Source organism: Geotrypetes seraphini, chromosome 5 (assembly GCF_902459505.1).
Source record: "Geotrypetes seraphini chromosome 5, aGeoSer1.1, whole genome shotgun sequence".
Lineage (NCBI taxonomy): Eukaryota > Metazoa > Chordata > Amphibia > Gymnophiona > Dermophiidae > Geotrypetes > Geotrypetes seraphini.
In genome coordinates this window covers 155,993,411-156,014,084 of record NC_047088.1, presented here as the reverse complement: position 1 = coordinate 156,014,084, position 20,674 = coordinate 155,993,411, and the positions used below count along the sequence as shown (strand labels likewise).

At 44.5% G+C, this 20,674-nt stretch overlaps 1 protein-coding gene across 1 annotated transcript in view; it reads right to left on the bottom strand.

Annotated features, from left to right (window-relative positions):
- Nucleotides 1-1,095: 1,095 nt before the first annotated feature.
- Nucleotides 1,096-20,674, bottom strand: part of LOC117361317 (aldehyde oxidase 1-like) — a 174,901-nt gene continuing 155,322 nt past the window's right edge. The window contains exons 33-35 of the mRNA XM_033946482.1: nucleotides 19,755-19,943; nucleotides 3,876-4,043; nucleotides 1,096-2,368 (exon numbers count right to left, since the gene is read on the bottom strand). Coding sequence (XP_033802373.1) covers nucleotides 2,318-2,368; nucleotides 3,876-4,043; nucleotides 19,755-19,943 — 408 coding nt within the window. The 3' untranslated portion in view covers nucleotides 1,096-2,317. The remainder of the gene's footprint in view (nucleotides 2,369-3,875; nucleotides 4,044-19,754; nucleotides 19,944-20,674) is intronic.

Here is a 20,674-nt window from a genome sequence, read left to right as displayed (position 1 = left end):
TAATATCCCACCAGAATGGAAACATTCCAACATATCCCCAATCATAAAAGATCCAAAAAATAATCTTGACGATTGTTCTAACTACCGTCCAATAGCAAATCTACCTTTTTTATCCAAGCTAATTGAAAAAATCGTGTTTCAACAACTATCAGATTTTGTTGAAAAAACGCATGTTCTGCATCCTAATCAAACTGGTTTCCGAATAAACCATTCTACAGAATATTCTTTACTTGGTCTCACTACAACTATAAATTACTATCTTGACCAACATAAATCAGTTTTATTAATCTCTTTAGATCTTGCAGCAGCGTTTGACACTATTGATCATCATCTCTTATTGCAACGCCTTTCTTCTATAGGTGTTGTTGACCAAGCCCTTGAATGGTTTCGCTCTTATTTTTCTGATAGAGCCTCTACAGTACATTTCAATAATTCAGTTTCAAAATCCTATCATTCTAACTTTGGTATTCCACAAGGCTCCATCATATCACCTCTTCTATTTAATATCTATTTGGCCCCTCTCCTGACCCTCTGCCAATCAATAGGGTTTACAGTTTACGCCTATGTCGAAGATCTACAATTATTGCACCCTATTGATCCCAATAGCCAAACAGAGATTCACTCAATTAATCATAAATTAAGTAAAGTTCATGACTGGTTAAATACTAATAAACTTTCATTAAACATTTCAAAAACTAACACTCTCCTCTTCCCCGGTAAAGAGGGAGTACAATTAATTTCTCCAGTCACCATTGAAAATACTCCACTCCCACCAATCACAACTACTAAAATCTTAGGTGTCCTTATAGACAATAAATTATCATTTCGTCCACAAATTAGTGCATTGGTTACAAATTGTTTTTATAAATTAAGGATGATTCGATCATTGGCCCCGCTACTTGATGTTAGTTCCCTGAATGTTCTGATCCATGCACTCGTAATATAAAAAATGGACTATTGCAACTCATTATTAAAAGGGATCTATCATAAAGACTTAAAACGCCTGCAGCTTATCCAAAACACAGCCATTAAGATAATCTCTGGCATAAAGAAATTTGATCATGTTACTCCTTTGCTTCAAAAAGCCCACTGGTTGCCTGTCTCACACAGGGTAACTTATAAAATCGCCCTTCTGACATTCAAAACTTTGCAGACCAATACACCAGCATTCAAAGACAGACTTTTGATCCCATATGACCCGCCGAGAGCTTTAAGATCTATATCTCAATACAATCTTAACATTCCATCGTTAAAAATAATTGGTAATCGTCGCACCTCCATTTTCTCTGTGACAGCCGCTATGATCTGGAATACTCTTCCATTAGACTTAAAAATGGAAAAAAACTTAAAAAATTTCAAAAGCAATTTAAAATGCTTTCTTTTTAAAGATGCTTTTAATTGATTAACTGAAATTTAGAGATTAACTTATTCCTGTGTTTTATATTCTTTTTCCCAGTCCCTTTTGTGTTTACCTTAAATGTTTCTCACATTTTCTATATCAATTGTATTTCATCCCCCCTTCCTATTTGTGTTTAGGGGCCTTCGGGTCTGTATTTACCCAGTATGTAATTGCCGTCAGTCTTGTAATTTTTTATATAAATATATGTCTTAATTGTTAAACTTGTTTAAATGTTATTTTAAACCTTGTTCAACGCTTTGTAGTTTCGAAAAAGCGTTTAATCAAAAATCTGAATAAACAATAAACAATAAACCTTGTTTAAGAGATTTTTCGATGCAGTACTCTTTATTGCACCTCAATTCCAATTTGGCCACTGCAAGGCTACCGCTCAGCCTGGTGTTTGGTTGTGGAATAGGGAAGCCAAGGCTTTCGTCTACTCCCTGCCACAGCCTTAACATAACTTCCAAAGAGTAAAGTCAATAAACAGATTATAATAGCAATTATGCACTGATGGAGGAATGAGGTTTTTGAAATGATGTAAGGGGTATTGGATTTTTTTTTTTTTGGACACTGTGTTGTAAGTGTTCCTAGATGTGGAGGTGAGCAGAGTTTGGGGTTTACATACATACTTAAAAAAAAAAAAATGTTCACACCTAGCTGACATATGCCTGCTGCTGCTGGTTGCAAGTATAAGCATTAATTTGTATTTTCCCTTTCAATAAGCAATGCTTTCTAGACATATGCTGGCCACATCCACCCATGTGGCTAGTTATAAAATCACCTCTTACAGTGGAAAGCATTTGATATGAGTAAGCACCGATCTTGACATTTTAACTTGAAAATACATCAAGATGCTTAAGCAAATGACTGCATCTCACAAGTTGTCTTCCAATTCTTTGTATAATATATGTAATGTGATCATACGTTGATAGCCCAGGGAACATAGGATCCGGGTTTATCTTTTGGAATCTGAAGAAAAAGAAGAAATACTTAAAAAATATAAAAAATAATTGGTGTCTATAAAATAGGCTACAAAGAACCACCTTCTTGGCCTCTCAGTCCAGGTGATCTGTTATAAAATTACCCTCATAGGTTGTGCAAATGGCACTTAGGGTTACCAGATGTCTGGGGAAACCCAGACATGCTCTCTTTTTAGAGGACTGTCCAGGTGCCCGGAGGGATTTCCAAGTCCCAGTAGTTTGTCTGGGTTTTGGAAGGCCCCGAGCTTGGGGGCCACATCTGGAGAGCCTCTGAGCATGTGTGAACATCAACATGATGATGTCACACGCATGTGCATATGCATGTGACATCATTGCATCAACATCTGCGTGTGAGTGGAGGTCTTACAGACGTGGTCCTGAGCTCAGGACAGGAGACATGAGGTTTGTGTGGGGGCAGGGCTGGGGGTGGAACTGGGCAGGGACAGGTATGCTCATTTTTTTTTTTTAAAAAAAGGAAATCTGGTAACCATTATAGCACTTATACCTTCAAAGTCTCAAATGGTACTGTTTTGTTTTGTTTTTTTGGAATATGTTAACTGCTAAAATGGCTCTTACTGGATGAGACAGCACTTACACATTTATTTCTGTGCATTCTTACATAGGTGTTTGGAACAGGCAGAGCCACAGATGCCATGGCACCCCCAAATATTTTCTTCCTTGACTCTGTTGCTGCAAGATGCTTATTCCCTTACCTTGCTCCCCAGGGCAGCAACTCTATCAGCTGCATATGAGGCATCGCATAGCTAGCCAGTATGAGGCCTTCAGCATCTGTGCATGCTCATAGCTGGCCGGCTGAAGGAGAGCGAGGTAAGAGAATAAATGCCTGGTGGCGGCAGGGCAACAGAGAAGATGCTGAAGGGAGGGGAGGGAAGAAGAGAGATGCTGGATGTTATGGGGGAGGGAGGTAGAGAAAGAGAGAAATGCTGGAGCCTAGGTGTGGGGGTGGGGGGTTGAGAAGAAGAACATGACATAGATGCTAGAGACTAGGTATATGTGTGTGTGTGGGGGGGGGGGGGAATGGGACGAGGAGGGTTGAGAGGGAAGGAAGAACAGAGATGCTGGACACCATGGTGAGATTATGACCAGGTAGGGAAGAGTTGGTGGTGGAGCTGTGAGTAGAGCTTGGACACCCCAATGCATTCTTGTGCATGTTTCACAAAAGGATTGCTATTCCTGTAGGTAGTGTGCTGAATATACAAATATTGTGGCCACTGTTTTGTTACTATCCATGCAGCTTAAGCCTCTGGTGAATGTATAACTTTCTTTGAATATCGACCTGATTACTCAGCAAACCTTTTCTAAAATACATGGGGAATTATGAACTTGGATGATTCAGTTCCTATCTAAAGGCCCTTTGCAAAATTGGGCTTCTTATGCTATTTTTGAATCTGAAATGGAAAATGAATAAATTTATGTTGAAAAGACATGCAAAAAGAATTGGAAATGGTTTGAAACCTTTTTGCCCCCAAACCTACCATGCAGGTAAAGTGATCGCCACAAGCCATTCGAATCCGTTCAGGTGTCAGCGGGCTGTCCACCGTGAATTCCCCCGTTATTCTTCTTTCCTTTCGTGCAGCCATCACTGCATCCTTTATAGCAAAATACACAGAGCAGCCCAGGAAGAGAGTCGGCTCACCTATACCCTATAAGGAAACAAAGATTTTTAGTTTTTTTTTACAGACTCGCTGGATGATAGGTTTATGCTCTTTATTTGGAAAGTTCTGCACAGTAGGATTAATGCGTTAAAACGCATTGGGGATCAGAGGGAATCAGGATGCACAGAGAACGGCACGGAATGGAAAAGCCCATAGTTCATCTATAAAAAGGATTTAATGCTTCAGTCCTTTGATATGTTCCTCCAATTTTACAAATCAAAATGCAGTATGTATTTTTCAGCACAGAAACATTAATACCCAATAGCCAGTTATCCCCACAGAGCCTACTTTAATGTGATATGGAGATACTAAATGAATAAATAATTTTATAAAGCAATTTGTTTTATTTTGTTTACTATAAAAGTTATTTTCTACAAATACATAAGGAGGTGCATGTGCACAAGTACACATGCTGATAGGAGTATGGATATTTATATGGATTGGACTTGTATGATTAGAAGTGGAGAAATAGCAACCGCTAAGACACCAAACAACGCCACCAAATGTAGCTTCACTAGCGCCTGCTAACAATAACAGTAGGCGGAGGAAAGAGCCTCAGAACCAGAGAGAGCATAAATGTTTGCCCTTCTCTCATGCACCACAAGCATTAAAAAAACAAAACCCTCCGGAATGCTGTAATTAATGCAGAAACAATATTAGTGCAACAAGGTGAGTACAATTTTAAACCTTGCTCTGTATTATTTGTGTTTATAAAATGACAATTATACAAAATGTCTCTCTTTATAGTTTCATAAAATAAGTTCAGTATAAAATCATAACTATTCGAGGCTTGTGCGAATGGGATCTGACAGTTTGCAGGGCTGGGACGGGGACTGAGCTTGCAGGGATGGAGTGGGGATTGGACAGAACAGGGATGAAGACAAACTCATGGGGACAAGGTAGGAACGGTGAAAAATTTTTTTCCCCATGTCATTCTCTAATACATGGATAAACTGTCCCCTTAAAAGGTTTTATTTTGCTTAGAAACCTAATCGGACAGTATCTCTGACTTCTTTGCTTCAGAGAAACAAATCAACTCCTCTAAACTCCTGAACTGCAAAACATTCACAGCTTTTCTTTGCAGGTAAAATTGTGCAACAACATTCCTTTGTTACCAGGAATAGTTTTGAGAGTTTGTGTTATAAAATAGGTACATTTTATGAACGTTTTAAAATATAGGTACCCTGTTAAAATATAATCCCTTGCATTCCCAGAGGCAGGACTGGCACTTAAAAATATATTTTATTAAGTATGCACATATGCATCTATTCTTTCTAACATGTACATGCACTTATTTCCACCATTATAAAATGGGTGCAACATATGTGCTTATGTGTCTTTCCAGCCTCGGCATTCTATTATAAAAGACACCAAGGGCCATATTCTGTATAGGACGCCTGGTCTCAGAAGCCGCCTAACCACAAGGGCGTCCTATGTAGAATCGCATCTGTCCACCTAAGCCCGCCTAATACCACGATTCTCTAACCGGTGTCCATGCCATAGGCGACGGTTAGAGAATCGGGTTGTCGCTGAGCTGATCGCGGCAAGGGAAGCTCCCTGCTGCAATCATTTTAGCAGCAGGGAACCCGTGCCCCCCCCCCCCCCAGCAAAGACTAGCAGCAGGAGGGATGCCCAGTCCCTCCTGCCGGAACCCCTGAAGCTGCCCTCCCTCCACTCCCCCAATCTCAAATGACCAAGGCAGGAGGAGTGCCTAATTCCTCATGCTGCCACCACACCAAAACATTACCTGGCTGGAGGGATGCCCAGTCCCTCCTGTTGGAACTCCCTGCCAGGGGATATCTCGGAGGGGGGGGGGAAAGGGTTCCACCAGAAGGGACTGGGCATCCCTCCTGCTGGTGATATCTTGGTGTGGTGGTAACAGGAGGAATTTGGCACTCCTCCTGCCATGGACATTCAGGGGTTGGGTGGGGTGGCTTTGGGGATTCCGGCAGAAGGGAGTGGGCATCCCTCCTGCTGGTAGTCTTTGCGGGGAGGGGGGGGCACGGGTTCCCTGCCATGGCTGCTAATCTGATCGCGGCAGGGAGAATACCTTGCTGTGATCAGATCAGCGGCCGCGTCTATCTGAAATGTAGACCAGCATTTTGCCAGTCTACATTTCAGGTGCCTATCGCAGCCCTAGGAAGACACCTCGGGCCGCTTCCGTGTGAAACCATGCCTAGCCTTAGGCGGCCCTACGCATCTCCCTAGGCTCGTGAAAATGTCTACAATGTAGACGACCCTCCTTGGGGCTTTAAAAAAAGTGTGTTCCAATTGGATGGCTAGACAGCGGTACCTACTGCTGCCTTTAATCGGGACACTGTTTATAGAATTTGCCTCCAAATGCATAGAATAAAGGAGGCAATTCTATAATTAGGCACCTGAAAGGAGCTTATTCTGTAATGGAAACCAGGTGCCTTAGTTCTGTTATAGAATACTAGCATAATCCGGTATCAAAGTGCCTGATATTTAGGTGGGTGCACTTAGGGTTACCAGATTTTTTTGTATAAGAGAGGACATGGCCCTGCCCAATTCCGCCCCAACCCCACACTGACCTCATCTCTTCTTCCCCAAGCTTGGGGATGCAGCTGGAGTGCCTCCAAGCATGTGAAGATGTGACACGATAATGCCGTATGCATGCATGCATGTGATATCATCACATCACATCCGTACATGCTTGGAGACCCTCCAGACATGGCCCCGAGCTCTGGGACTTCCCTCTAAAAAGTGAACATGTTGGGGTTTTCCTGGACATCTGGTAACCCTGGGTGCACTTATACCAGCCGTAGATCTGGTGCAAGTGCAGGCACTTAAATGTGGCAGCATTATATATATATCCTATGGGGCTCATATCGAAACGGGAATACATCTAAAATTCTGCGGAAATCAGCACTGCCAATAATCGAAATGGTTTTTAGACGTATCTAAAAACAGCTTAGGCTTTTTCAGTGCCACTGTACGCCCAGAGCTGAAAGAAGCATTTTAGGAGGAGTGGTGAGGGAGGAATTTAGGCGGGGTATGGGCTGACCTAGACTTGGTCATACTGCAAGTATAATGGAAAGTTTAACGAGACTGCCTAGACGGAACTTGTATGTAGTGACATAGGTGATCTAAAAACAGGTCTAAGTGCCCAGAAGGTATCCAAAGTGACCAGATAACCACTGCAGGGACAAAGTACAGACCCCAACACAGTCCCCCCAGTGATCACTGACCCCCCCCAATACCAAAAAATCAGAATAAAAACGTACATACCTGCCTCCAGAACATCAGCACCTGGCAAAGGAAAGCCTAGTAGAGCTGCACAGAGGTGTCTTAAGTAGCCTGGGGGGTGGGGGGGTGGGCTAGTGAGTCATAGAGAGGAGGACCCAGGCCCATAAGCCGCTCTAACCACTGCATTCATGGTGAAACAAGTGCACCCCCAAAACCTCCCAAACCCCTATTGTACTGCCATATTGGTGACACCTGCAGTCATAAGGGCTATTGGGGTGGTAGACAAGTGGGTATAGTAGGTTTTGGGGGGCTCACCATGACCTATAAGGGAGTTGTGGTGAGATGTTTATGTGGCACATTTTTTGTGAAGTTTACAGCAGTGTCCTGTAAGGTGCCCACTACTCTGTTGTCATGTCTGGGTGGCCAGTCCATCACTTTGCTGACCCTTCCCACGTTCAAAAGGTCTTGTTCTAGGTGTTTTTGACTTGGACAAATTTTTGGATGAGAATGGGGTATAAAGATAGACGACTTAACAGTCTGGACGATCAAATGGCTGGACTTAGAAGTAGACAATTCTCGAAAAAAGAAATATTTTGAACGTATTTTTCGAGAATGGGTTTCTGACATGTCCGACTTTGGGCGACTAGCAACTTAGGCCCAAAATGGACTTAGTTGTATTTTTTTATTATGCTCCTCTCTGTGCATAAGTGGGAGCCTTGCCCATGTGTTCACCTTCTTACAAATTTGTACAAATATTAGCATGTAGATTATAGAATTACCCTTTTAATGCACACATGAAGGTTCTTAAACTAAACTAAAACTTAGTTTTATAGACCGAGTCATCAACCAAGAGGAGCTTGATTCGGTTAACAATAATGTAAAACATAATACATAAATTTGACAAGGAAGAGTAGACTGAAATAGTTAATCAAAATGGCAAAAATGCCAAATAGGATCGTAAATGCAAAACAAATGCACTTAAATTGAATTCTGAGATACACTGGAAGCCAATGTAATTCCTTGAGCAGAGGGGTTACGTTATCAAATTTACTCTTACCAAAATAAGTTTAGCTGCAATGTTCTGTATTAACTGAAGTCTCTGCAGACTGACCTTTGAAAGACCTAAATATACTGAATTGCAGTAATCCAGCTTTGACAAAATAATTGATTGAACCAATACAGAGAAATGTTGGTGAAAAATGCTCTCACTCTTCTCAGAGCACAGAGGCTGAAAAAACACTTTTTAATAAGCGAGTTTAGTTGGTCCTTAAATGTAAGTGAAGAATCAATAACAATACCCAATATTAATGATGAAAACTCAATTTTCAAAGAAGGGAGAGAATCTAACTTTGGCCCAAGCCATAAAAGCTTAGGGCTCCTTTTACTAAGGTGTGTTAGGGCATTAATGTGCAGAATAGCGCGCGCTGAATTGCCATATGCCCTAGACCTTAATGCCAGCATTGAGCTGGCGTTAGCTCTAGCTGCATAGCGCGTGGTGTAGCACATGGTAATATCCTGTGTGCGCTAAAAACGCTAGCGCACCTTAGTAAAAGAAGCCCATAGTCTTGGCAGCATTTAATTTCATCAGTACCATTGTCACCCAGAACTGAAGTTTAGTAATACAATGGTTAATATTGGGTATCAAATTATCGAGATGTGGATCAACCTCAAGTAATATGAAGATATCATCAGCATACGTTAGTAAAGTTTCTTGGGTATTCAAATCATAGTGTTTCAATGAACTCATGTAGATGTTAAATAAGATTGGAGACAATGGAGAGCCCTGGGGGACACCACAGAGGGCTCTCCACGATTTTGAATTGGAACCTTTCATATTCACTGAATAAGAATGAGAAGATAGAAATTTGTCAAACCAGTCTAGAACAATTTGATCAAGGCTGATTTCTGAAAGCAGGTAAAGCACAGTTACTTACCGTAACAGGTGTTATCCAGGGACAGCAGGCAGATATTCTTAACGCATGGGTGACGTCACCGACGGAGCCCCGGTACGGACACTTTTAACTAGAAAGTTCTAGTTGGCCGCACCGCGCATGCGCGAGTGCCTTCCCGCTCGACGGAGGAGAGCGTGGTCCCCAGTTAAGATAAGCCAGCTAAGAAGCCAACCCGGGGAGGAGGGTGGGACATAAGAATATCTGCCTGCTGTCCCTGGATAACACCTGTTACGGTAAGTAACTGTGCTTTATCCCAGGACAAGCAGGCAGCATATTCTTAACGCATGGGTGACCTCCAAGCTAACAGAGAGGGAGGAGGGATGGTTGGCCATTAGGAAAATAAATTATGTAACACAGATTGGCCGAAGTGTCCATCCCGTCTGGAGAAGGTATCCAGACAGTAGTGAGTAGTGAACGTGTGAACTGAGGACCAAGTGGCAGCCTTGCAGATTTCCTCGATGGGAGTGGAACAGAGGAAAGCCACAGAAGCAGCCATAGCTCTGACCCTGTGGGCTGTGACAGCACCTTCCAGTGAGAGACCGGCCCGAGCATAACAGAACGCAATGCATGCAGCAAGCCAGTAGGAAAGCGTCCGTTTAGAGACAGGACGACCTAGACGGTTAGGGTCGAAGGTCAAAAAGAGCTGAGGGGACGAGCGGTGAGCCCTGGTACGGTCAAGGTAGTATGCAAGGGCACGCTTACAGTCCAGCGTGTGCAACGCCTGTTCCCCAGGATGAGAATGGGGCTTAGGGAAAAAGACAGGCAACACAATGGACTGGTTGAGGTGGAAGTCCGAGACCACCTTGGGAAGGAATTTAGGATGGGTACGCAGAACCACCTTGTCATGGTGAAAAACAGTGAAAGGTGGGTCGGCAACCAGTGCATGCAGCTCACTAACCCTCCTGGCAGAGGTGATGGCAATGAGGAAAAGCACCTTCCAGGTTAGAAATTTGAGCGAAGTTGTGGCAAGAGGCTCAAAAAGAGGTTTCATGAGGGCTGATAAAACCACATTCAGGTCCCAGACGACTGGAGGAGGCTTCAGAGGTGGTTTGACATTGAAGAGGCCTCTCATGAATCGGGAAACCAGGGGATGAGCTGTGAGAGGTTTTCCAAGGATAGGCTCATGAAACGCCGTGATGGCACTGAGGTGGACTCTGATTGAGGTAGACTTGAGGCCAGCGTCGGACAGAGAGAGCAAATAGTCCAGTACAGTTTCCACCGCCAAAGAGATGGGATCGTGGTGATGTAGGAGACACCAAGAGGAGACCGGGTCCACTTCTGATGGTAACATTGGAGGGTGGCCGGTTTCCTGGAGGCATCCAAAATGCGACGTACAGGCTGAGACAGATTCTCTGGAGAGATCAGCCCGAGAGAAACCAAGCTGTCAGGTGGAGCGAGGACAGATTGGGATGCAGTAGAGACTGATGCTGCTGTGTAAGTAGAGTAGGAAACACAGGAAGAGGAATGGGTTCTCTGGAGCTGAGCTGGAGCAGGAGGGAGAACCAGTGTTGACGAGGCCACCGAGGGGCGATGAGAATCATGGTGGCTCTGTCCCTGCGGAGTTTGAATAACGTCCGCAACATCAGCGGCAGTGGAGGAAAGGCATAGAGGAACCGATCCGTCCAGTTGAGCAGGAATGCATCCGGGGCCAGACGATGCGGGGAGAAGAGTCTGGAACAGAAGTGGGGCAGGTGATGGTTGTGAGGAGCTGCAAAGAGGTCCACCTGAGGAGTGCCCCACCGAGCAAAGATGGAGCGGAGTGTGGGAGGATCCAGCGTCCACTTGTGAGTTTGAAGGACGCGGCTGAGATTGTCGGCCAGGGAGTTCTGTTCGCCTGGATGTAGACAGCCTTGAGGAAGAGACTGTGGGCCGTGGCCCAGGTCCAGATGCGGATGGCCTCCTGACAGAGGAGGGGTGATCCGGTGCCGCCTTGCTTGTTTATGTAGTACATGGCGACTTGGTTGTCTGTGCACAGGAGAAGAACCTGAGGGTAGAGAAGGTGCTGGAAGGCCTTGAGAGCATAGAACATGGCTCTGAGTTCCAGGAAGTTGATGTGATGTTGACGCTCCTGAGGGGTCCAGAGTCCTTGGGTGCGAAGATCTCCCATGTGAGCTCCCCATGCATAGGGGGAAACATCCGTGGTTATGATCATGGAGTGAGAGGGTAGATGAAAGAGTAGACCCCTGGAAAGATTGGAGGAGTTCAACCACCATTGAAGAGATCGCTGAAGAGACGATGTCACAGAGATGGGATGAGAAAGAGGATCCGTGGTCTGTGACCATTGGTTGGCTAGAGTCCATTGAGGTGTCCTGAGGTGGAGTCGCGCCAGAGGAAGCACATGGACCGTCGAGGCCATGTGGCCCAGGAGGACCATCATCTGCCGAGCTGGGATGGAATGATGAAGGAGCACCTGACGACAGAGGTGTAGCAAGGTCCGTTGTCGGTCGGAGGGGAGAAACGCCCTCATCAGAGTGGTGTCGAGAACTGCGCCAATGAACTGAAGTCGCTGTGTGGGAAGCAGGTGCGACTTAGGGTAGTTGATCTCGAACCCCAGGAGATGGAGGAAAGAGATGGTGTGTTGAGTGGCTTGTAGCACAAGCGGAGACGTAGGTGCTTTCACCAACCAATCGTCCAAGTAGGGGAACACCTGGAGGTTGTGAGACCTGAGGAAGGCTGCCACCACAATAAGGCACTTGGTGAACACCCTGGGCGATGATGCGAGGCCAAAGGGTAGCACTTTGTACTGATAGTGACGGTGCTGGATCTGAAACCGTAGGTAGCGACGTGAAGTCGGATTGATTGGAATGTGAGTGTAGGCCTCTTTGAGGTCTAGGGAACATAGCCAGTCATGTTGCGAGAGAAGAGGGTAAAGCGTGGCAAGGGAGAGCATTCTGAACTTTTTCTTGACCAGACACTTGTTGAGGTCCCGGAGATCGAGGATGGGACGAAGGTCTCCTGTCTTCTTGGGAACCAGGAAGTAGCGGGAGTAGAATCCCTGACCCCTTTGGTCTGAAGGCACCTCTTCGATGGCATTGAGAAGAAGGAGGGATTGGACCTCCCTCAGGAGGAGGAGGGATTGGGAGGAGTGAGAAGCAGACTCTATGGGAGGATTGTCTGGTGGAAGAGTCTGGAAGTTGAGAGAGTAGCCGTGGCGAATGATGTTGAGGACCCACTGGTCCGAAGTGATGACCTCCCAACGGCTGAGGAAGAGATGGAGGCGTCCTCTGATAGGCTGAGGAAGAGGCAGCAATGGTGGGAGACTGGCTATGCCCTGGAGAAAAGAGTCAAAAGGGTTGAGATGGTTTTGAGGGAGGAAGAGGCTTGGCAGGTTGATGAGACTGGGACCGAGCCTGAGGTTGATGCTGGTGACGAGGACGGCGAGGTTGCTGTTGAGGCGGGTTGAGAGGTCTGGCCGAGAACCTGCGCTGGTAGGAAGTCTGCTGTCTGTAGAGGCGAGCAGGTGGAGTCTTCTTTTTAGGTTTGACCAGAGTATCCCACCTGGTCTCGTGCGCTGAGAGTTTCTGGGTTGTCGAGTCCAGGGACTCCCCGAAGAGTTCGTCACCAAGACAAGGTGCGTTAGCCAGGCGGTCTTGGTGGTTAATGTCAAGGTCAGAGACTCTCAGCCAGGCCAAATGGCGCATAGCGACAGCCATGGCAGATGCTCGAGAGGTCAGCTCAAACGAGTCATAAATGGAGCGAACCATGAACTTCCTGAGTTGGAGTAGGCTGGAAATTTGCTGCTGGAAGAGGTGGACCTTATGTTCAGGAAGGTATTTTTGTAAGGAGGAGAGTTGTTTCACCAGATGCTTCATGTAGAAGGAGAAGTGGAAGGTGTAATTGTTTGCTCTATTGGCTAACATTGCATTTTGGAAAAGCGCTTACCAAACTTATCCATAGTTTTTCCCTCTCTGCCAGGAGGGGTGGAGGCATAGACACTGGAACCCTGAGATTTCTTCAAGGTGGACTCCACCAGGAGAGATTCGTGGGGCAATTGAGGCTTGTCAAACCCTGGGATTGGAATGACCCTGTACAAGCTATCCAGTTTGCGAGGGGCCCTGGGAACAGTGAGGGGAGTCTCCCAGTTTTTATAAAAAGTTTCCCATAAGATGTCGTGGACGGGCAACTTCAGAAATTCCTTGGGAGGTTGTTCAAAGTCTAGGGCATCGAGAAAAGCCTGAGACTTTTTAGAGTCGGACTCTAAGGGGATAGAAAGAGCTGCTGACATCTCCCTAAGGAATTTGGAGAAAGAGGACTGTTCCGGTTTTGAAACGGTGTCAGCCATGGAGGGTTCTTCGTCGGTCGACGAAGCGTCCTCCTCGGTACCGTGCGGGGAGTCTTCCCATAAGTCCGGGTCCCTGATGTCGGGGTGTGCACGTCGGGACATCGGTGTGGAAGGCTCAGTATGGCGGGTCTTTGAGAGAGACTTGCCTGAGCGCACCGAAGTGGTACCGGGAGAGGAAGACCGGGTGTCGTTCCTGGGACCGGGAAGGGTCGGCAGCAGCACGGGTATGCACTGTAGGTGGTTCAGCCGAGAGCACCGGCATGGAAGTATTAATCGGTACCGAGGGGGTCGACACCGATGGGACAGTGCGAGGCTCGGACCGGTCCTGTACCGGAAGGTGCGGGGCCAGCAACGCCGGCAACAGTTGAAGTAGTTGTTGCTGCAGCTGCTCCTGTAATTGGGTTTGGAGTATGGCCGCGATGCGGTCATCCAGGGGAGGCACCGGTACCGCTTTTTTCTTCTTCGGTACCATAGGTGCCGCTCTACGCTCCGGCGATGAGGAGGCCGATGACGAGGCACTCACCGATATCAGAGCGGAGCGTTTACGGGGTCGGTGCGGTGCCGGAAGGGTCGGTGTCGCAACCGTGGCAGGAGGGCGTTCTAGGGAAGTGGAAGGCTTCTTAGCCGGCTTACCTGGGCCCAGCGACCCTGAAGAAGGATCCGGTGGTGGCGACGTCGTCGGTGCCGACTTTTGAGGTGCCGTCGATGTTGCGGCAGGTTCCATGGCAGATCTAAACTAAACTAAACTAAACTAAATCTTGGGTTTATATACCGCATCATCTCCACGGGTGGAGCTCGACACGGTTTACAAGGTTAGGGAAGGAACGGAACTCCAATAGATCCAATCTGGTACCGAACAGAATATTTTGCTGGATCTGCCTATTTTTTAATGTGCGCTTTTTAAGCGTAGCACAGCGGGTGCAGGTGTCAGCCCGATGCTCTGGACCCAAGCACTGCAGGCACCAATTGTGCGGGTCAGTGAGAGAGATCGGGTGTGCACACCGCTGGCACTTCTTAAAGCCCGGTTGAGGGGGCATGAAGGGAAACATGGCCTCCGCAAAATCGAATCTGGAGGCCTGTATGGTGGCAACAGGCCCCGCCGGGGCCGGCCAGAAAAATATAGAAAACAACGAGTTTTTTTTTTTTTTTTTTATAGTAAAAATAAGGAATCAGAAAAGAAAAGAGAATAAAACCGAAATAATTTTACGCGAGCGGGAAGGCAGAAAACTCGTTTTCAACGGCCGTTGAAAAAACATGCGTCTTCTTCGCTCCGCGGAAACGAAGAAACTGGGGACCACGCTCTCCTCCGTCGAGCGGGAAGGCACTCGCGCATGCGCAGTGCGGCCAACTAGAACTTTCTAGTTAAAAGTGTCCGTACCGGGGCTCCGTCGGTGACGTCACCCATGCGTTAAGAATATGCTGCCTGCTTGTCCTGGGATAATGCAGAATATTGCGATTAACTACATCAAAAGCTGCCTTCTCATTCCAGAGCTTTTTTTCAAATGAAAGAGACTCGATTCATGTGCATTTATCCCAAGTAGGTATTTAAACGTTTCTATTATATCTTCCCTCTCCTGCCTTTCCTCCAAAGTATACAGATTGAGATCTTTAAGTCTGTTTCCATATGCTTTATGACGAAGACCACGCACCATTTTAGTAGCCTTCCTCTGGATCGACTATACCCTTTTTATATCTTTTTAAAAGTGCGGTCTCCAGAATTGTACACAATATTCTAAATGAGGTCTCACAACAGTTTTATACAGGAGCATCAATACATCATTTTTCCTACTGGCCATACTACTTCCTATGCACCCTACCATCCTTCTAGCTTTCGCCAACACCTTTTCAACCTTAAGTTCATAACATACAATCATACCCAAGTCCTGCTCTTCTGTCATGCACATAAGTTCTTCGCCCCTAAACTGTACTGTTCGTTCGGGTTTTTGCAGTCCAAATGCATGATCTTGCATTCCTTAGCATTAAATTTTAGCTGCCAAATTTCAAACCATTCTTCAAGCTTCATTAGATCTTTCTTCATATTCTTCACACCATCCACTCTATTGCATATTTTAGTATCATCCGCAAAGAGGCAAATCTTACCTGACAGCTCTTCAGAGATATCGCTTATAGAATTGCTAAAAAGAACAGGCGCAAGAACAGAACCTTGAGGCACCCCGCTGCTAACATCCCTTTCCTCAGAGCAATCTCTATTGATCACTACCCTCTGTCACCTTCCACTCAACCAGTTTTTGACCCAGTCCGTCACTTTGGTGTCCATCCCGAAGGCACTCAGTTTATTTATTAGACATCTGTGTGGAACACTGTCAAAGGCTTTGCTAAAATGTAAATATACCACATCTAACTCACTCCCTCTATCCAATTCTCTGGTCACGCAGTCAAAGAAATTAATCAGATTTGTCTGACAAGATCTACATCTAGCGAATCCATGTTGCTTCCAGGTCTGTAATCCACTGGATTCCAGAAACTTTGCCATTCTCTGTTTTAAAAGTGTATCCATTAATTTGCTTACAGAAGTAAGACTTACAGGCCTGTAATTCCCTATTTTTTCCCTTACTTCCACATTTCTATAGAGGGACCACATCCATTCCTTTCCAGTCCTTTGGTACCATTCCTGACTCTAGAGAAGCATTGAAAAGGTCAGACAGTAGAGCCACCAGAACTTCCTTAAGTTCCTTCAGTTCCCTTGGATGTACATCATCCGGCCCCGTCGCTTTGTCTACCTTTTAATTTAGCTAGCTCCTCACAAACACAACCCTCTGAAAATTGATCAGGGTCTACCCCAATTTGCATTTGACTTCTGCGGTCCCGCTCCTGGTGCTTCAGCCGTGAACACAGAACAGAAATATTTGTTAAGAAATTTATTTATCAGCTTCTACATATTTCTCCCTTTCACCTTTGAGTCTCACAGTACCACTTTTGCACTTCTTCCTATCACTGATATATCTAAAAAATGTCTTGTCTCCCCGTTTTACCATTTCAGCTATATTTTCTTCCATTTGTATTTTTCTTTTCCTGACTACTTGACCAGCCTTTCTTAACTTTTCCAGATATTTTTGCCTGTCTTCCTCTTTCTGCAATCTTTTGCAGTTTATGAAAGCTAACCTCTTATTTCTTACCTTCTCAGCTACTACTTTTGAGAACCAAAGTGGCCTTCTTTTCCTCTTACTTTTACTTATTCCCCTCACAAAATGGTTTGTCGCCCTTACAATAACTCCTTTTAATTTTGCCCTCTGCATTTCTATTCCTCCCAGACGTTCCCATCCAGACAACAATTTGTTTGATGTAATCCCCCTTCTAAACAAAGTTAGTTTTTTAAAAAAGTCTAAAACCTTTACTTTTGAATGAGCCCTCTCTATACTCATCTTAATATTAAACTATACCATGCAGTGATCACTGGATGCCAGATGATCACCCACTGTAACGTCAGAAACACTTTCCCCTTTTCTAAGCACTAAGTCCAGTATAACTCCATCCTGCATGAGTTCCATTACCAACTTCTGGAATAGTTCTCCTTGTAGAGAATCCAGGATCTCCCTACTTCTAGAAGACCCTGCAATAGAGATACCCCAAGCAACATCTGGCATGTTAAAATCACCTATTAATAAAACTTTCCCTTTTTTTAAGATATATTCTGAATGTCTACTATTAAATCTCAGTCCACTTCTTCTGTCTTTGAAGGAGGCCTGTATATCATACCAATGTACTGTAAATATATTGACCATTCCCACTTTCTAAATTGATCCACAGTGTCTCTTCCATGCCCTGCAGATCCTGCAATTGTGTGGCTTTAATATGATATTTCACATATAACGCTACTCCCTCCCTCCTTTTCTTCCTACCCTGTCTTTGTTGAAGAGATTATAGCCCAGTATAACTACATCCCAGTCACAGTTCTCCGTGAATGCCACTATATCCAACTCATCTTCTTCCATCACAACTTCTAGATCCAGAATTTTGATTCCCTGATTTCAAGCATTAGTATATACTGCTTTCCAGACATTGCCTTCCTTTTCCCATTCATGTATTCAGTGATTTACTTACCTGAGGGCTTATATTCACCGGGGGGCTACCCCATCGCTTCTAGTTTATCTACATGTTCATTCACCCCTTCAAAGAAATGCAGTAGATTGGTGAGGCAGGGTTTCCTTTGACTAAATACATGTTGGCCTTCTCATTAATCCATGCTTATGTATATGTTCTTTGAGAAGCAAAAGAGGTGACCTTGGTGCTCATTCTTTTTAGTCATTCAAGACCCGACACGTACATGCTTCGGCCGTATGGCCTGCCTCAGGGGTCTTATAGTGAAACAATCTAAATGTAAATAAACAAATAGTGATTTGAAAGGATGACCTTTAAAAGCTAATCAGCTGTGCATAAGAGCAAAGCTGTATCTCCACTAAACTTTCTGTTTAGTGAAGATAAGGCATTGCTCTTAGCTTTTAAAGGTCATCCTTTCAAACCACCATTCGTTTATTTACATTTAGATTGCTTCACTATAAGACCCCTGAGGCAGGCCATAGGGCCGAAGCACGTACATGTCGGGTCTTGAATAAATAAAAAGACTGAGCATCAAAGTCGCCTCTTTTGCTTCTCTTTGTTTTACCCTGAGGAGGTAGAATCTCCTGTTTGTGTATGTATATATATGTTCTGTCGTTTTGTTCTTTATAATAGTCTCTACCATTTTACCTGGCACTGACATCAGACTCACTGGTCTATAATTTCCTGGATCACCTCTGGAACCCTTCCATGGATTTCGAACTCCCTTCCAGCCCGTGCGGCATCTGTCCTTCCCAACTCCCCAGCCCATTCAACATCTGTCCTTCTCTGCCTTCCCAACCTGTGCAGCATCTGTCCTTCCCTGCTTTCCCAACCCCTTCTCAGCCCATGCTGGTTTTCTAGTCATTCACATGCACAGGTGATTACATACTTGCACAAATAACAATCCAGTTACACACTATTCTGCCATATCTTTGATAGTGCATGATTTGCAGGTGGAGTTTGAGCATCTTCTAAATCTAGGTGTGAGAATTTACACCACCTCTATGGTTGCTGTAAGTATTTGAGCCTAAACACATGTACATAGATATCTGGTTACATTAGCGTTCTATAAGGGAAAGAAGGCACCTATCTTCCTTTATAGAATAGGCTTCAACTAGGTGCCCCTTTTATAGGACTGCCCTCCATAGGTCTAATTTCATGTGATACATTCCCAAGGGCAGAGAAAAGGAGTGGAGCTGTATTGGCCCTTATGTGTATAGTTTATGAAATACATGTATATGCGCTTACTAGCTCATGCATGTACACAGTTAAATTTGTGTTGGATCAGGTATATACCGTATGTGTGCACCTATTTTCTCTGAGGTAAATAGAGGTGTGCAGACTGTGGATCAGTGGGTCTTTCTCTCTTATAAAATTATCTTCTTATGCAGTGGATTTCTGAAGTGTTTCCAGCATGTTTTACATGCAAGAAATTGTTATTATACAATTGTGCAGTTTTTTCTGCACATACAAGCATGCATGCTGACAAGAACTTGTGTGGCTTTACATAACTCATGAGTACAAGTTCTCAGAAGTGAAATTTGAATGGAGTGGGACATAATGGTGTAGTGTGGGTGTGGGAAATGAAGCACCATGGGCACCATCTTTGCAGGGGCGTTGGCATCTCTCCTCCCCCCAGTGATGGAGGGGTATCTAAAATGCCCGCTCCCTATCCCTTCACGCCTTCTAGTCTTCACCAGCAGGGAGCAGGAACTCTTCCCCACTGCTCATACTGGCCCAGCCATCCTTCTGATGTAACTTCCTGTTCATAAGACCTGGAAGTTATATCAAAGGGCTGGTTCAATTGGTATGAGTGGGGGGTAGGAGACTCTGCTCATTGCTGGTGATGACTTGAAGTATGGGGGGGAGTGAATTTAAGAAACCTTCATCACCAGGTGGGGATTGGGTGTCTCCGTCCTATGCGCTACAGGTGGGACAGAGTACTGAGTTAAGAGTGTAAGTTATAAAATACACACATACCAACATATAGCACATGTAGAAAGCTGCATCTGCTTTTGGAGTAGATGTAGAAGAGGAAGTTCCTGAGGGCAGGGACAGAGGGAGGGTTAGCATATGTGCATATTTTTGATAATCTGCCTATGTTTTGATCATTCTTTGATATTTCATTATTAAAAACAGGCGAAGGACAGTATGAATGAATCTCTGTTTGAGTCTATGAATGGAGCATGGGTGTCTCACCTTGGAAGAATAAATTGTATATGGGTTTTCAGATTCTGCAAGCAAAGAAACGCTGAATTCCTCAGGGATGTCGGAGACTGCTGGGATTTTATACTGGTCTGGTCCCCGAGTGTACAGGACCCCTTCTGGAGAATATTTTAATTCTTCAATTGTATACAGTCCAAGACCTTGAATAAAGGCACCCTCAATCTGAGAAAATAATTTAAGCATAATTCATATTTTCATTCATTAAAACATTCAAAATGCAAACAATGCTAATTATTTTATTGTCACCTTTAGGAAGCCAGAAGAAGCATGCTAAACATGTTGGAGTGTTTTGAATTTTTTTCAACAACAAAATTTATTTTGGGGCCATAAAGATCTTGAGTGCTTCAGAGGTGCCCAAGTCTGGAAGTCACTGCCACTATGATGGTCTTTTTCTGGAAATATTTTTTTAATGGTGCAGTTAAATGGATTTTACAAATACAATGTGAGCTATCGGGAAAGGTTGAAGAAAATGGATTTATTTAGTCTAGAGCAGACTGAGGTTTGACTTGAAAGTACATCAACTTTTGGTTTTGAATACTATCTTGATGTATTTTTTTATATGCCCTCATGCCCTATCCTTCTAGTCTTGTTCATTCTCATTAGTCTTGAAACCCCCCCTTTTTTTTTTTCTTCTTACTTTTTTAACATTTTAAGTTGTATTTTAAACAATTTTCATTGTAAACCATTTAGCTATTATTTGATAGATGGTATATCAAATAATAAATAAACTTGGAAACTTACTAAGGAAATACAATAAAACTGGTTTGAAAAGAACTAGTCTGGCAGTTCAGTGGCAGCTGTCTCATGCTGTTATTCAGAAGACCTGGCTTCAATTTCTGAATATGGTTTCTAATTCCTTAGCTTGCTGTGAAAGCAGCATTCATAGACCTTGG